At 41.8% G+C, this 12,208-nt stretch overlaps 1 protein-coding gene across 4 annotated transcripts; it reads right to left on the bottom strand.

The window, feature by feature from the left end:
• Nucleotides 1–1,850: 1,850 nt before the first annotated feature.
• On the bottom strand, nucleotides 1,851–8,956 carry LOC112563110 (deleted in malignant brain tumors 1 protein-like). 4 transcript variants are annotated; one of them, XM_025236856.1, is made up of 8 exons: nucleotides 8,202–8,956; nucleotides 7,587–7,671; nucleotides 5,916–6,040; nucleotides 5,561–5,707; nucleotides 5,161–5,257; nucleotides 4,594–4,715; nucleotides 3,847–4,083; nucleotides 1,851–3,439 (listed from the first exon to the last, which is right to left on the bottom strand). In XM_025236856.1, exons 1-8 carry the CDS (start codon nucleotides 8,254–8,256, stop codon nucleotides 2,943–2,945), a joined length of 1,365 nt encoding a protein of 454 aa, XP_025092641.1. In that variant the 5' UTR covers nucleotides 8,257–8,956; the 3' UTR covers nucleotides 1,851–2,942. The 4 variants fall into 4 exon arrangements, with proteins under 4 accessions (XP_025092641.1, XP_025092642.1, XP_025092643.1 ...); XM_025236857.1 differs by having other exon boundaries at nucleotides 3,868–4,083; nucleotides 8,202–8,955; XM_025236858.1 differs by having other exon boundaries at nucleotides 3,889–4,083; nucleotides 8,202–8,955.
• Nucleotides 8,957–12,208: the final 3,252 nt, after the last annotated feature.

Genomic DNA, 12,208 nt, shown 5'->3' with positions numbered 1-12,208 from the left:
AGCCGCAGTGTCATATCACGAACTTGCATGAGACGTCCATGGTCATATATATATATGTTGCTCAGGTCTTCGCTTTGTTTTAATATAAATTAGTTCATCTATATTCTTACTATCCTCAGTCTCATTTACTCATCGATAAAACCATGCAAGGACGTGTATTAATGGACTGATGTCTGTATGCCGAGACTCACTCTTGGCCTCTTGCGAAGTGATATTAGTTCGTGATAAAACTGTACTTGATCGAGCGACTATAAGTACAGTTTTACTGCTTTGACTTCGAACTGCTATTGGACTCGAGGTTTCCAGGCAAATGTGAACTGTCTGCCATTGCCTGTAACAAAAATCTCTTGATCGAATTCCTTGGTGTTTAAAACGTATTCGTCACTTGACTGATAACTGCCGCTACTGTACTGTATATTGATCTTAAGGAGCGCAAGCTCTAGAAAGCATGAGTGAACAAGCACAAGGTATGACTGATTTAGAATTCCAGCAAACGTGGAATACATTCTGTTGCTATTACAGGGGTTATTTGTTCTGTGTGGGCTTTCTCTCCCACATTCGTCGACAATTCTCTTAATTCTACTTTTGACAGCCATCCTCCAAACTGTTGCTTTTGCTCCGCCTCTTTCTCTCTCTCTGTGCATTTAGAGATCCCCTAGTCGGTGACCTTTATGTATCATCTGTAGGATGTCATCATCAAGTTTGGCTGGAACTAGAATGCGATTTCCTCGGGTGAAATCGAGGCGACCCCGGTGCACGCATAGTTCGCTGCGCACATCGTAGTAATCACGATCGAAGTCCTTCCTCAACATAGGTATGTACTTTGACCGGCCTTCAAGAGAACGAATTGCTACTTCAATCAGTCTGTCCTACTACTTCAATTAGTCTGTTTCATCTGCGATCTTCAGTTGCTTATCAGAAGCTGCACAAGACCAAGAAATGTCTCCGCCGTTTGAGTATGCCTCAGCATCTGAAGAACATGTATAATCTCAGCTTGAGCATTGGTCCACCAAGTTCTACGGGACAGGGCATCCGCAACGACATACATTGCGTCAACCCTGAATCTCACTAGACGCATCAGCATTCGTTGGCATCTGTTAGAAGTATCGTGCAAGTCATGGGTTTTGATAAGTGGCACATAGGCTTGTGATCAGTCTGTAGTCGTACACTGTCAAGACCAATCAATGACTGAACTTTTTACAAACCTATTATTACTCCCTTTCCCCCATTTCCGTGTATTGCTACTTCCCTACTCGTCTTCCTCTGCTGAATCATGACACTCTTAGTTCTTGTTACCTAATTCCTCTTTGCGTTTTCTATATTTGTCTCTTATTATAGTCACCAGTACTGCTGTTCATCCTTCCGTTCCTTTGTTTGTTGTCCATGTCTGGTTCTTGTCTCAAGTGCTAAAAGCATGCTCCTTAGGAGCATGAGTATGCGCTGTACGAATCACGCATTTGCTGTTATTATTAAGCCCAGGCTTCCAGTGTTTCCTTTTGTTAAGCTTCGAATCATATTTTTATGTGTTTACAGCTGATGTTCTGAACGGTTTGTTTTAATAGCAATTAAGCGTTTCATTGGTCATCAGTTAAAATGCACCTTAGTCTGGACTTGTCCCTTTTACGCGATACCACATTCGCAAACGACCATGTTATTTTAAACAGTTCTAGGTCAGCAACTGCATTTACTTAAGTCCTTAATAATTAGTAAATAGTTGGTGTTTGTATGGTGTCTGTGGTCGTATCTATACAGTTGCATATTGCTGTGACCATCAAAACTCAAGTTTACAACATTACTTGTATACTTCAAAAAGAATGTTATACATCATACTTTAGTAATGACATAAGTAATAAGACAATGCAACACTTTATTTATCCCAGAAGGCAATTAGTGACAGTCAAAGCACACAACAATACCACAACATATTACCGAAACATTCATATCCTCCAAACAGACTCATCCATACATAGTGCACGCAGCTGCATTCATTGACACTCAGTAACATTCATTTCGCACGGCCGAAACAGTGAAGGACAGCCTCAGTCTGTTAGTCCTGCATACAGGTACACAGAATCGGCGATCCGATGGGAGCTGGAAAGATTCTCTTGGCAGGACATGTCTGTCATCACGAAAAATTTCAGACACTTCAGATGCGTCTGCCTGTTTTATAGAAATTGAAGGGCTGCCCCAATGCTGTTTGGGAAGAAACATCCTAAACTGAAGTTGAAAAATATATAAGCTTCATGCACATACTGTACTTTTCTTCTGAGCCTTTGATAATGGGTATGTGGTTGTATGGGTGGACAAGACTTTTACGATCTCTCTGAAAGCTGTATATAGTGTACAATTTTTGACACTAGAACACACTCCTATGTTTTGCAAGTGGATATTAAACAAAGTCTAATTTATTTACCATTTTTCCGAGTAATTTACTTACAATCTTTCGTAGAATAATTCACTTATCCAATGAAAAGTCTCAAATACAACTTTTCATTCTGATAGTTTCATACACACACACACACAGTATTGTTTTGTGATAGCAGTAAATGGGTAAGCAAATCAAAAGACCCGCAGAAACATTCTCTCGTTGAACAAGGATAAAATACAGTTAGTATTACAGCATGTAAGTAATTTCGTTATCCATTGAAACTTCAGTTTTAATGAAAATAATGATAGGTGTTCTCAAGTGTCAAAATGGCAACAGCTGATCTACTCCATCGCCTACAACAGTCAAATGTGCTTTTGATTCTGTGTACAAGTACTGTAAATTAAAGGCAGTGTAGGCTGGGCAAATGTTCAAGCTTAAAAGCACCACAAAAGTAATTATTATGATTAGCAGTAGCACCTTTGATAATTAGCGACTAAGCGATCAGAGACCAGCTGTCCTCCACGCATGTTTTGATGACGTCACGTGAAACCGCTCACCATTTCCTTCCATGCTGTTAGACTGCAGCTAGCACTGCCTGCTGACTTAAGGTTTCCTTGTAAGAGGGGGGAGGTCCTAAAGGGGCCCCCGTCATGTAGTCAGGTGAGGACGCCAGGCTCAGCAACACGCCGCTGCTGGCCGTGGTGCAGACCAGCACGTGCCGCCCGCCACACTTGCGCGTGCAGCTGCCGCACGCCTGACACTGGTGTGCGTGCTGCTGCTGATGCTGCTGCTGCGGTCCCTCCGAGTTTTGGTCGTCAGTGTCTGCAGCGCCAGCGCTGTAGAGATGTAGAGAGGGCAGTTGTCCGAGGGGAGCGAGAGAGTGCAGGAGCTGGGTCTGGCTGTCTGTCGTCCTGAGCCTACACACACGTCGCCTCCCCTCGACTGATCGCCTCCGACGTGGCAAAATAAAGATCTTCATGACAGCGGTGAGAAAAAAGCCGGTGGTGATGACAAGTAAGAAAGACGCGATGACAAAGAAGACAGTTTGGTCCACCAACTGCTGACTGTGGCCTGCAAACAATTCAGTCCAATGGAAACATCTGCATCGACAGCGTTAACTCAAACCATAAAAATAAGCAAACTGTTGACTAGGAATTTTTCAACATACTGTAAACTGACATTCTGTAGATACTCTTACTGTATGCCTTACTCTAACAGTTTTGGAAATTACTTTCAACATATGGCAGGACTTGAGATTCTCTTAAATATTTATTGTAGCATTTCGTTGCAAGATACCCTAACATATTACACAATGCCGAGTTATTTTAGCATAAACTGTATGAAGACACTTTAAGATGTTGAAACATTTATTTGACGATTCAACAAGAAGTTATTTTATATCTGTGACATATCTTAAAAGCCCTATCTCTACAGGTCTCTACTCAGATGGGTAACACTATCATCTCTTGGTAACATACTGTCATCTCTTGGTAACATACTGTCATCTCTTGGTAACATACTGTCATCTCTTGGTAACATACTGTCATCTCTTGGAGCGGGGACAGCGCTGTACTGCAGTCGGATGCCACTGCCACTTTGATAGACCATGTGACTGGAAGTGAAGACAACTAGCAGGTAGGAACCAGTGCTCATAAGGCTCAGCCTGGTGGTATTGCACACCTTGGCCACCAGAAAATCTTCATCGGAGGTTTTGCCTACAGTGACCAAAGCACGAATGTATGTTATACGATAATATGTTATAAAACTACATCAACGAATGGACTATAGCATATTGTATCGTCAGTAAAGTATATAAACAGCTAATACAGTGAATTTGGCATCACGAGGAAATATACAGGGCAGTTTAAAACCTGTCTAACCAAAAAGTATTAAATGCAGTTTGAAGAAAAAGATGACAGGAGTAGTCTTTCAAATATTTCAGCATCCCTTTTTTCCCTTTTGATCATAAACTAATCAGTTACAGTGGAAAAGACAAATGCGAAACAGTGATTAGTCTTCTAATAAAAGTTAATCGTAAATTCAAATCAAATGCAAATCAAGCCCGCATTAAACAATAAATAATTTTATTTTTACCATGATTTACGTATAAACTATTTTGAAGATATTGTTATCACTCTTCGATGTAGCATTTGATTTAGCAACATGCTGATATGTATAGCAAAAGCTAAATTCCCACGTAACGTTTATACAATAATTGTACTTACCATCATACACAAAAAGACCAAAGTTATAACAGCCAAGTGAACCTTTCATGTTCGAATCCAACAGAGTGACTTTAACTCTACTGCCTTCTGGAGCCATCAGCAGCCAACGACAGTTGAGGTTCCTGCCACGTGTAGTTGGAAAGAGAGAGGTTTGTTTAACAAGCCCTATTACATTTTGTGAAATTCAAGACTGTCAACAGCAGACACTTACCACAACATTATGACTTTAATTATTACAGCATTATTACAACTGAAATTTTTAATTGTTACTGTTGCTTATCCCAAAAAATGTTATTGCTTTATGTCGTTTACAACGCTGTTACTACTTATACCTTATAGAGCTATTGCTCCTATTTCTTAATATACTACTGTTCCTTGTCTTGTTCTCAACCTCATTTTTTTCAATCATAGGAAGATTGTTTTCTTTTTTCTTTCTTTTTTACACGAAACTGAATTGTTCTCATAATATATGGCAGTACTACATTGATGCCCGATCACTGTCAACCATTTGTTTACTTAATAACAATTCAAAATAAACTTCGTTTTTTCAGTATTTATATCACTTACTGGTCCATCTCGTATGGGTAGAATGGTGAGACAAGAACGTCAGGTGTATCAGTCGCATTCAACATCAAGGTGTTTTGAGTGTAACAGTGGCTGTATTCTGAAAAGTAAACCAGACGGTACTTTTCAGTGACTCGAAATAATTGCATTTATAAATATTTCAGTTCAAAATAACTGCATTTACCATCAATTTGTGGCTAAAACGCTGTTGCTCGCAGCCTACAGAGAATATTGCTTGCGCACACTGCCAATCATCAATGGAGTAATTGCGATGGAAGACATTCTTTGGAAACAGCGGGTGATTATACATTGTACTAAATTTATTCTCAATAATATAATAAAGACGAACACTAACGATGATAATTAATAATGATTGATGATAGATGACGGCGATAACACGTACTGGGCTTAGCGCTGACCCGGAGCCGGAAGCCGTGGGACAAAACAGTGCGGGAACGGAAAATGAGGTAGAGAACGTGCTTTGGGCTCTCGAATGTTGTTTTCCCGCCTTGACAGACCTGTCCAAGATGACGAGGCTTTCTCGAGAAACCTGTTACATAAGTAGCAGTTGATAAGCGTTACAAGGATTGAGGCCATTGATCTGATGTGGATGCACTATAGGTGCACATTCATACTTACGAAGTTAACCTGATGACCGCACAAAAAGTCTTTACCTACCATCATACGTCAAATACAAGGGTTACAAGTATATCGGTGTGATCAGAAGCAGTTTCAGCCATATTATTATTCATACTAACCGTCATAGACATCTAGTCTCGACCGGCTGTCGTCACAAGCTAACGTGACGTCAACAACCTCCAAGTACACGACAGTGCCCACCTCGCTTGATGACGTGGAAATCTCATAATAACAGTCTGTAGGTCTGAAACAGAGAAACAAAAAGATAGTTCAAGTTCAGAGCTCCACGGCGGGAGCTTGTGTTCCTGGCAGGTCTAACCAAACCGAACAGGTCTGTCAGGCCAGACTAAAATGTTGCCCCCTGGCCCCCCAGGTTGGGGGTTTTGCTTTGGAGATCATTATAGGAGACCTAAATCTCAAAGTGGGAGATGATAACACCAACAGGGAACTTATCATGGAAAGACGTGGCATCGGCACCTGCAACGAAACCGGGGAGCTCTTCACAGACTTCTGCGCTTTCAATGACCATGTCATAGGCGGCACTGTGTTCCCACACAAGAATATATACAAGACAACTTGGACTTCCCCTGATGGCCAGACAGAAAGCCAGATTGACCATATAACAGTTGCTCGAATGTGGAGAAGGAGGCTTCAGGATGTCCGAGTGAGGAGAGGTGCAGATGTTGCTTCAGACCACCATCTCCTAGTGGAGTTATTCAAGATCAAGCTTCACCATACAGCAAGAGGATCTGGACTTTGCAGATGACATTAGTCCTTTATCTCATCGGTAACAACATGCACCAACCAAACTGAACAAGCTAACAGAGGAAGCAAACAAGACTGGCTTGAAGGTCAACAGAAAGAAGACCGAAGTGATGAGAATCAACAACAAGCAGGAACTCCCAGTCCAACTTCAAGGAGAGAACATCCTGGAAACAGATCGTTTCGTGTATCTGGAGAGCAATGTCAACAAGGACGGTGGAGAGGACGATGACATCAAAAGCCGCATCAACAAGGCCAGGCATGCTTTCAACAGCCTACGCCCCATCTGGAACTCCCAAGCTTTATCCTTCAGCAGTAAGACCCTCATCTTCAACACCAATGTGAAGGCAGTTCTACTGTATGGTTCTGAAACCTGAAGATTGACAAACACCATCAACAACAAGCTGCAGACCTTTACCAACCGATGCCTACGCCATATCCTGTGAATAAGCCTGAAAAGATCTCCAACAGCAGCTTGTGGAAAAGAACCAACCAGAATGCCACTAGCCAAGACATCAAAAAGCGCAAATGGGGCTGGATAGGACACACCCTGCACAACCCAGCTGACACCATTGCCAGGTAGGCACTTGACTGGAACTCTCAGGAGAAGAGGAGAGTTGGGAGACCAAAGCAGACTTGGAAAAGAACAGTAGAGAGTGAGGCAAAGGACATAGGAACCACATGGGCACAACTAGAGGGTGCTGCCCAAATCCGGGTCCGCCGGCGAGGTGTTGCTGCGGCCCTAGTCTCCTGAAAGGAGCAACAAGGAATAAAATAACTTTTCCTCTCTTTGGCGTGTGTAGATGGGTAGGGAGTAGATGACATGCAGTAGGTTGAGCCGCATGTAAATGTCTGTTACAAGAGGTAGGTGTGTTTATGTGGGTGTTCATGTCGCATCCCGCTGTTTGTCCTTATTAACTTCATGATGTCAAGGGTTTCCCCTTTTATATTAATGCATTGTCCCTCAAGAGTATTACAGGTTCATTCATCTTTGGTGGGGTGCATTATAGTGAACACTACATACTCACTGGGTAAAGTTGCCGGGATAGTTAGGCGATGTGATGTAGCGCACATCATTGCTCATGACCACATACTTCTGGTTACAGTCGCACTCTGTAGGGAAAGAATAGTTTACAGTAATAGCCGATCTGAGTTTCCTTTCTCTCTCTCTCAACACCTAAACTGCTACTAGTACTACTTTAAGTCAACATTCAGACATGAATATACTATTGGTTAAAACTAAAAAATAAATAAATATAAACAAGTATAAATAAGATGAACCTATGTAGCAAGGCGGAGTGGAGATTCGAGCAGTGGTGTATCGAAGGAGTAAGCAATGAGGTGGGGGAAGGAGTTGGCGGTTCTGATATCAAATTCTACATGCACTACTAGGGATAGGGAGAAAGGTTGTCAAGAACCTTGGAAGATTTGATGTTAGCAAGCGACTTCCCTTACTTGAGGTAAATACTGAGCAGCAAGACAAAGGGGTAATTTTAAAAGGATTAAAAGGATATTTTCACATATACGATATATTATGGACATATATTATTTAGACGCAAGACTTAACCACAACTTTTACGATTCCCATTAGACTTAGTTCCAATTTTGTGCATGACCATATAATGTGCACGTGGTGTACTTACCAGCATGTTGCACACACCACAAGACAATCAGACTTGTGACGAGTATCCGAGTCATGGTGTATGAATATTTTCTTGTAGCAATATTCTTGACACAGTTTCTGCACACGTGGGTTTGCAGGCGAGTGGCTCCGACTTAAAAACTATTCCACGAGAGTTGTTCACACGTTTTTTTTTTCTACCGGTAACTACGTATGCAGGAAGAAATGTTGAGGTTACCTCGATGTATAAATGTATTTTATGCGTGAAATATGTATCGTAATAAATTATCGGAACTGGAGAACACACAGTAAGAAGACTCTAATGGTAGCTGTAGCCAGTTGCGAGGCACACTTTAAAAGCATCTGTATCCCACAGTGATATCCAGGATAGCAGTATGGTTCCACACCTAGCTCATCTGAATATAAGGCTATACAACAAAGCTGCTTTCTCTTTCAAGGTGGAATCCGCAGGTAGCTGATCTGTCTGCACACTCAGATGAAGGTATAGAGTCTAAGGGTATCTCTAGCTCACAGTATGCTAGGTACTTACACTATGCCTGTCTCTACAAGCATAGCCGTGCCCGATACATGAGACTAGACTATACCAATAGCTCTGCAGGCCACTAGAGCTACATGAGCGGGGGCTACACAGTTCCGTCTACCACTTACAAATAGTTGGATGTAAGACAGGAGCCCTGCGCATGACAGCTCTTGCCCTCCCCCCTCGCTCCGCTGTGGCTGATGGCGGGCCACTCCGGGTGTGACAAGAGGCGGCGGGTGAGCCTACTTTATGCGGTCTCCGCCGCTGCCACGTTGCGCTGCTGTGATATATATAAACCCAAATGACTCAGCTGCTTAATCAGCATGCATTGTATATCTTCTGGAAAAAGATACACATTCCACAAGATATACGATCAGGGGCAGTGCGTGGACATAGAAGTATCATTCATGTTCTTTTTGAAGTATCACATTTTACAGAAATGGATTGCACAATACATGACTTCACAAATATAGCATAGCTGCACCATGAATTGAAATATAAATACTTATCTAGAATATTTTTAAAAAGCTTATTTTTAAGTGTAGGTGAGCACAATCGAACTTACTCTTGCTTATTTTGAAAGCTGACATAATCGTGCACCGTTTGTGTGGTCGAGCTCGCCAAAATATTCAATGAACATGCCGATTGAAGAATTTCCGAGTGTTCTTTTAAGTCAGTAAAGTCATTACAAACTAAGGTGATGAGTATGTTGCCAGCAGTTAATTCTCCATGCGAATCACTCGATGCTTTAAACGGGCACTAACGACTTTATCGCTCTGGAAATATTTCCACCTCTCCAATTGAAGTTGCTCATGGGTAACCTATTGTCTCCCCAATTATTTTTTGAGTAACTTAATTTGTTTCCTTTGTAAAAATTGTGTTATCTGGAGTCCCTAAAACACACGCAAAAACCTTAGTGCCGTTTGCGTGTGTATATATATATACAGCTTGTCCTGTAAATTTGACTCTGGGAGGACTTGAGATGAAAGAACCTGTATACAGCTGTCCTCTAAAAAGGACACCCGCGAGTGTGTGTGGAAATCGCGTAAAAAATTTAAATTTTACTATTCATGATTGTCGTGGCCTGTCTCAGGATTTGCATTCGCGAGCACACATGCAGTCAAAACATTTAGCAGTCATTCGATAAGTCCAGAGACAATTAATGTCAATCTATCCGTAAATAACGATTTTGGTGACAAATGAACATTATAACCTAGCTGAATGTGCATCACTTGTAACATTCCTTCCTTCCACACAAGTTTATCCACTCGGTATTTTCCGTTGCCTTCCTCCCTACAGACCTCACCAAGTGTGACTGTGACATGATAAAGGACTAGAGATAGAACTGTAACGGATCCGCTCGCGCAATGTTTTATTAAGCTTTACAACACCACTAACTCAACCACTTGCATCCACACAAGCAAAATAAGGTCATATAATAATAAAATATAATTAGGTTAAAGAGACAACTCGTGTTAATAAAATATATACAGCTATATGACAGTGTATATAAATAATGGAGACTTTGCAAACTCTCATGCTGCAGTGGTTGTAGGACCATGCATGGTGTGTATCCACTGTTGAATCTACCCCACTTCAGTCCTTTCAATCTTTCTCTTCTCTTTTTTTATTTTAAGGACAACTATCAAGTGTCACCGCACCGAGGCCTTTGCGGCGTTAAAGTAGAAAACTGGTTTTCTGCACCTGTGTCCAGTCCTGATCATCTGATCCGACTGGTTATTAACTGTGATACATTTATCACTACCCTTTCCACCTAACACCTCTATAAATACTTATTCAATCGTTCTCTTCTCTCTTTCTCATCTTACAGAAGAACCAACAAGTAAAACCACACTGACTACATGCTACAATGACCAGAAGTGTCAAAGAACGGCTGATTAAATTAAATCTTTTTAGAGAATTTGCTCTCCGTCAAGTCGATTGCACACTGATGCAGACAAGAAACCTGCAGCACCTTTCTCTAGTCTAGTCGTATAGTTTGCTGTTTGGCCTAAAACTCAAGTTATAACATCTTCATGCATCTAGACCACCCTAATCGCAGCGCCCCTTCCCGTCCCAAGAATTATACCTGACAGGTGGGCGGGCGGTAGGAGGGAGACTCTTGGGACCCTAACATGCAATACAAAGTCGTAAAGTTGTAAATCCTGGTGTCCAAATATTGCCCAAACACATTCCAATAGCCAGCGCCGCTCGCTCCGTGTCCGGCCTGATAGAGTTTGTTGAAAACTAGAGAAGTATATAATCTATAGCTCTTAATAAGTATTATCTCTTAATAATCAATTTCAAATATTCTGTCAATAGAGCATACCATCAAGCTATCCGTTCAAACTGTATGCAAACAGCAGACGCACTCTTAGATTAGAAAAATAAATCCAAATAACAAACATTAATGCTTAATACACCCATTGTACCGGAAAGTATAATAATTAAAAAAGAGAAATTTTCACGACTATGATCGGTCACAACAGTAAGTACAAAACTACAGGTCGATAAAATCTTAATCTGTACACAGGCCTAACTCTGAACTCAGCTGCAGCTTTTCATGTGAATAAGTGTGGAACTTCTTCCGACTTAGGATCGAAGAGAGAATCGTGAGGCTGGCATGTGGTCCTATCCATCCTAGGGATCTGCCCCCACCAGCCCCTTCCCCATCCACCAACATCGCCCCTCCTCCACCCCCTTCTTCCCGCTGGTCACCCAAATGCGCCCTCAGGCTTTCCTGTAACACGTGAACATAGAAACTAGGATGGTGGTCGAATTACAAGCAGAAGAAATGTGTCCTGCTAATGTCATTCTATGACAATTATATTTTCCCTAACATTATTCATCTTTAAAAAAAAACAACAGCAGGCCACTTTTGCTCCCGAGGCGACCGCCTCAGGGTAGAACCGGCCCTGTGTGCGACTGTCATTCAGTATTGTCCCGTTATAGGGATGGGGAGTAAGAATGCGAACTTATGTGCATGTATGGGGAATGGGTAAGTGGATGGAGGAATTTTGGCCATTGCAAGCAGGAAGGACAAGTGGAGGTTCTGTCTAAAATTAGGTCAGGTTGGCGAAGGCCTAGTTGTGCTCGGTGTAAAACTCTCGGCACTTGAAGGACAAATGAGGGAAAGGGCAAACGAGGAGCCCACAAAAGTGACAACCGGACTTAGCTGTGGAAGAGCGATGACAGGGAAGAACAGCGACACCATCCGTTCAGGCAAGAAGGACCTGACGGAAGCTGTCCGCGAAAATAAAGGCTGAGCAAGAGTAAACCCTTTTCCTTATTCCCATGAGCACTGAAGTATAGCCACGGAGGACGTGTGAAGAAGCACGTGGTCGTAATAAATCAAACTGGATGATCAAAATTGAGAACTGAACTTTAGTGCGAACATATTATTATTTGCAGTTTTGCTTGGACATATAGGACAATGCATTGAAACGAAGTTTTTTCCTTTTGCTGCATTCGTGAATATACCAGGACAT

Source organism: Pomacea canaliculata, linkage group LG4, assembly GCF_003073045.1.
Source record: "Pomacea canaliculata isolate SZHN2017 linkage group LG4, ASM307304v1, whole genome shotgun sequence".
Taxonomy (NCBI): Eukaryota; Metazoa; Mollusca; class Gastropoda; order Architaenioglossa; family Ampullariidae; genus Pomacea; species Pomacea canaliculata.
This window is presented reverse-complemented; position numbering and strand designations above follow the sequence as displayed.

What these genes read in the sequence shown, in the direction of transcription:
- LOC112563110 (XM_025236856.1), bottom strand. Translation starts at nt 8,256, where the DNA reads ATGACTCGGATACTCGTCACAAGTCTGATTGTCTTGTGGTGTGTGCAA. An exon ending in TATCCCGGCAACTTTACCCA is followed by an intron (nt 6,041 to 7,586) that starts GTGAGTATGTAG and finishes TCTCTGTTTCAG; the next exon opens with ACCTACAGACTGTTATTATG. An exon ending in GAGACTAGATGTCTATGACG is followed by an intron (nt 5,708 to 5,915) that starts GTTAGTATGAAT and finishes CTTATGTAACAG; the next exon opens with GTTTCTCGAGAAAGCCTCGT.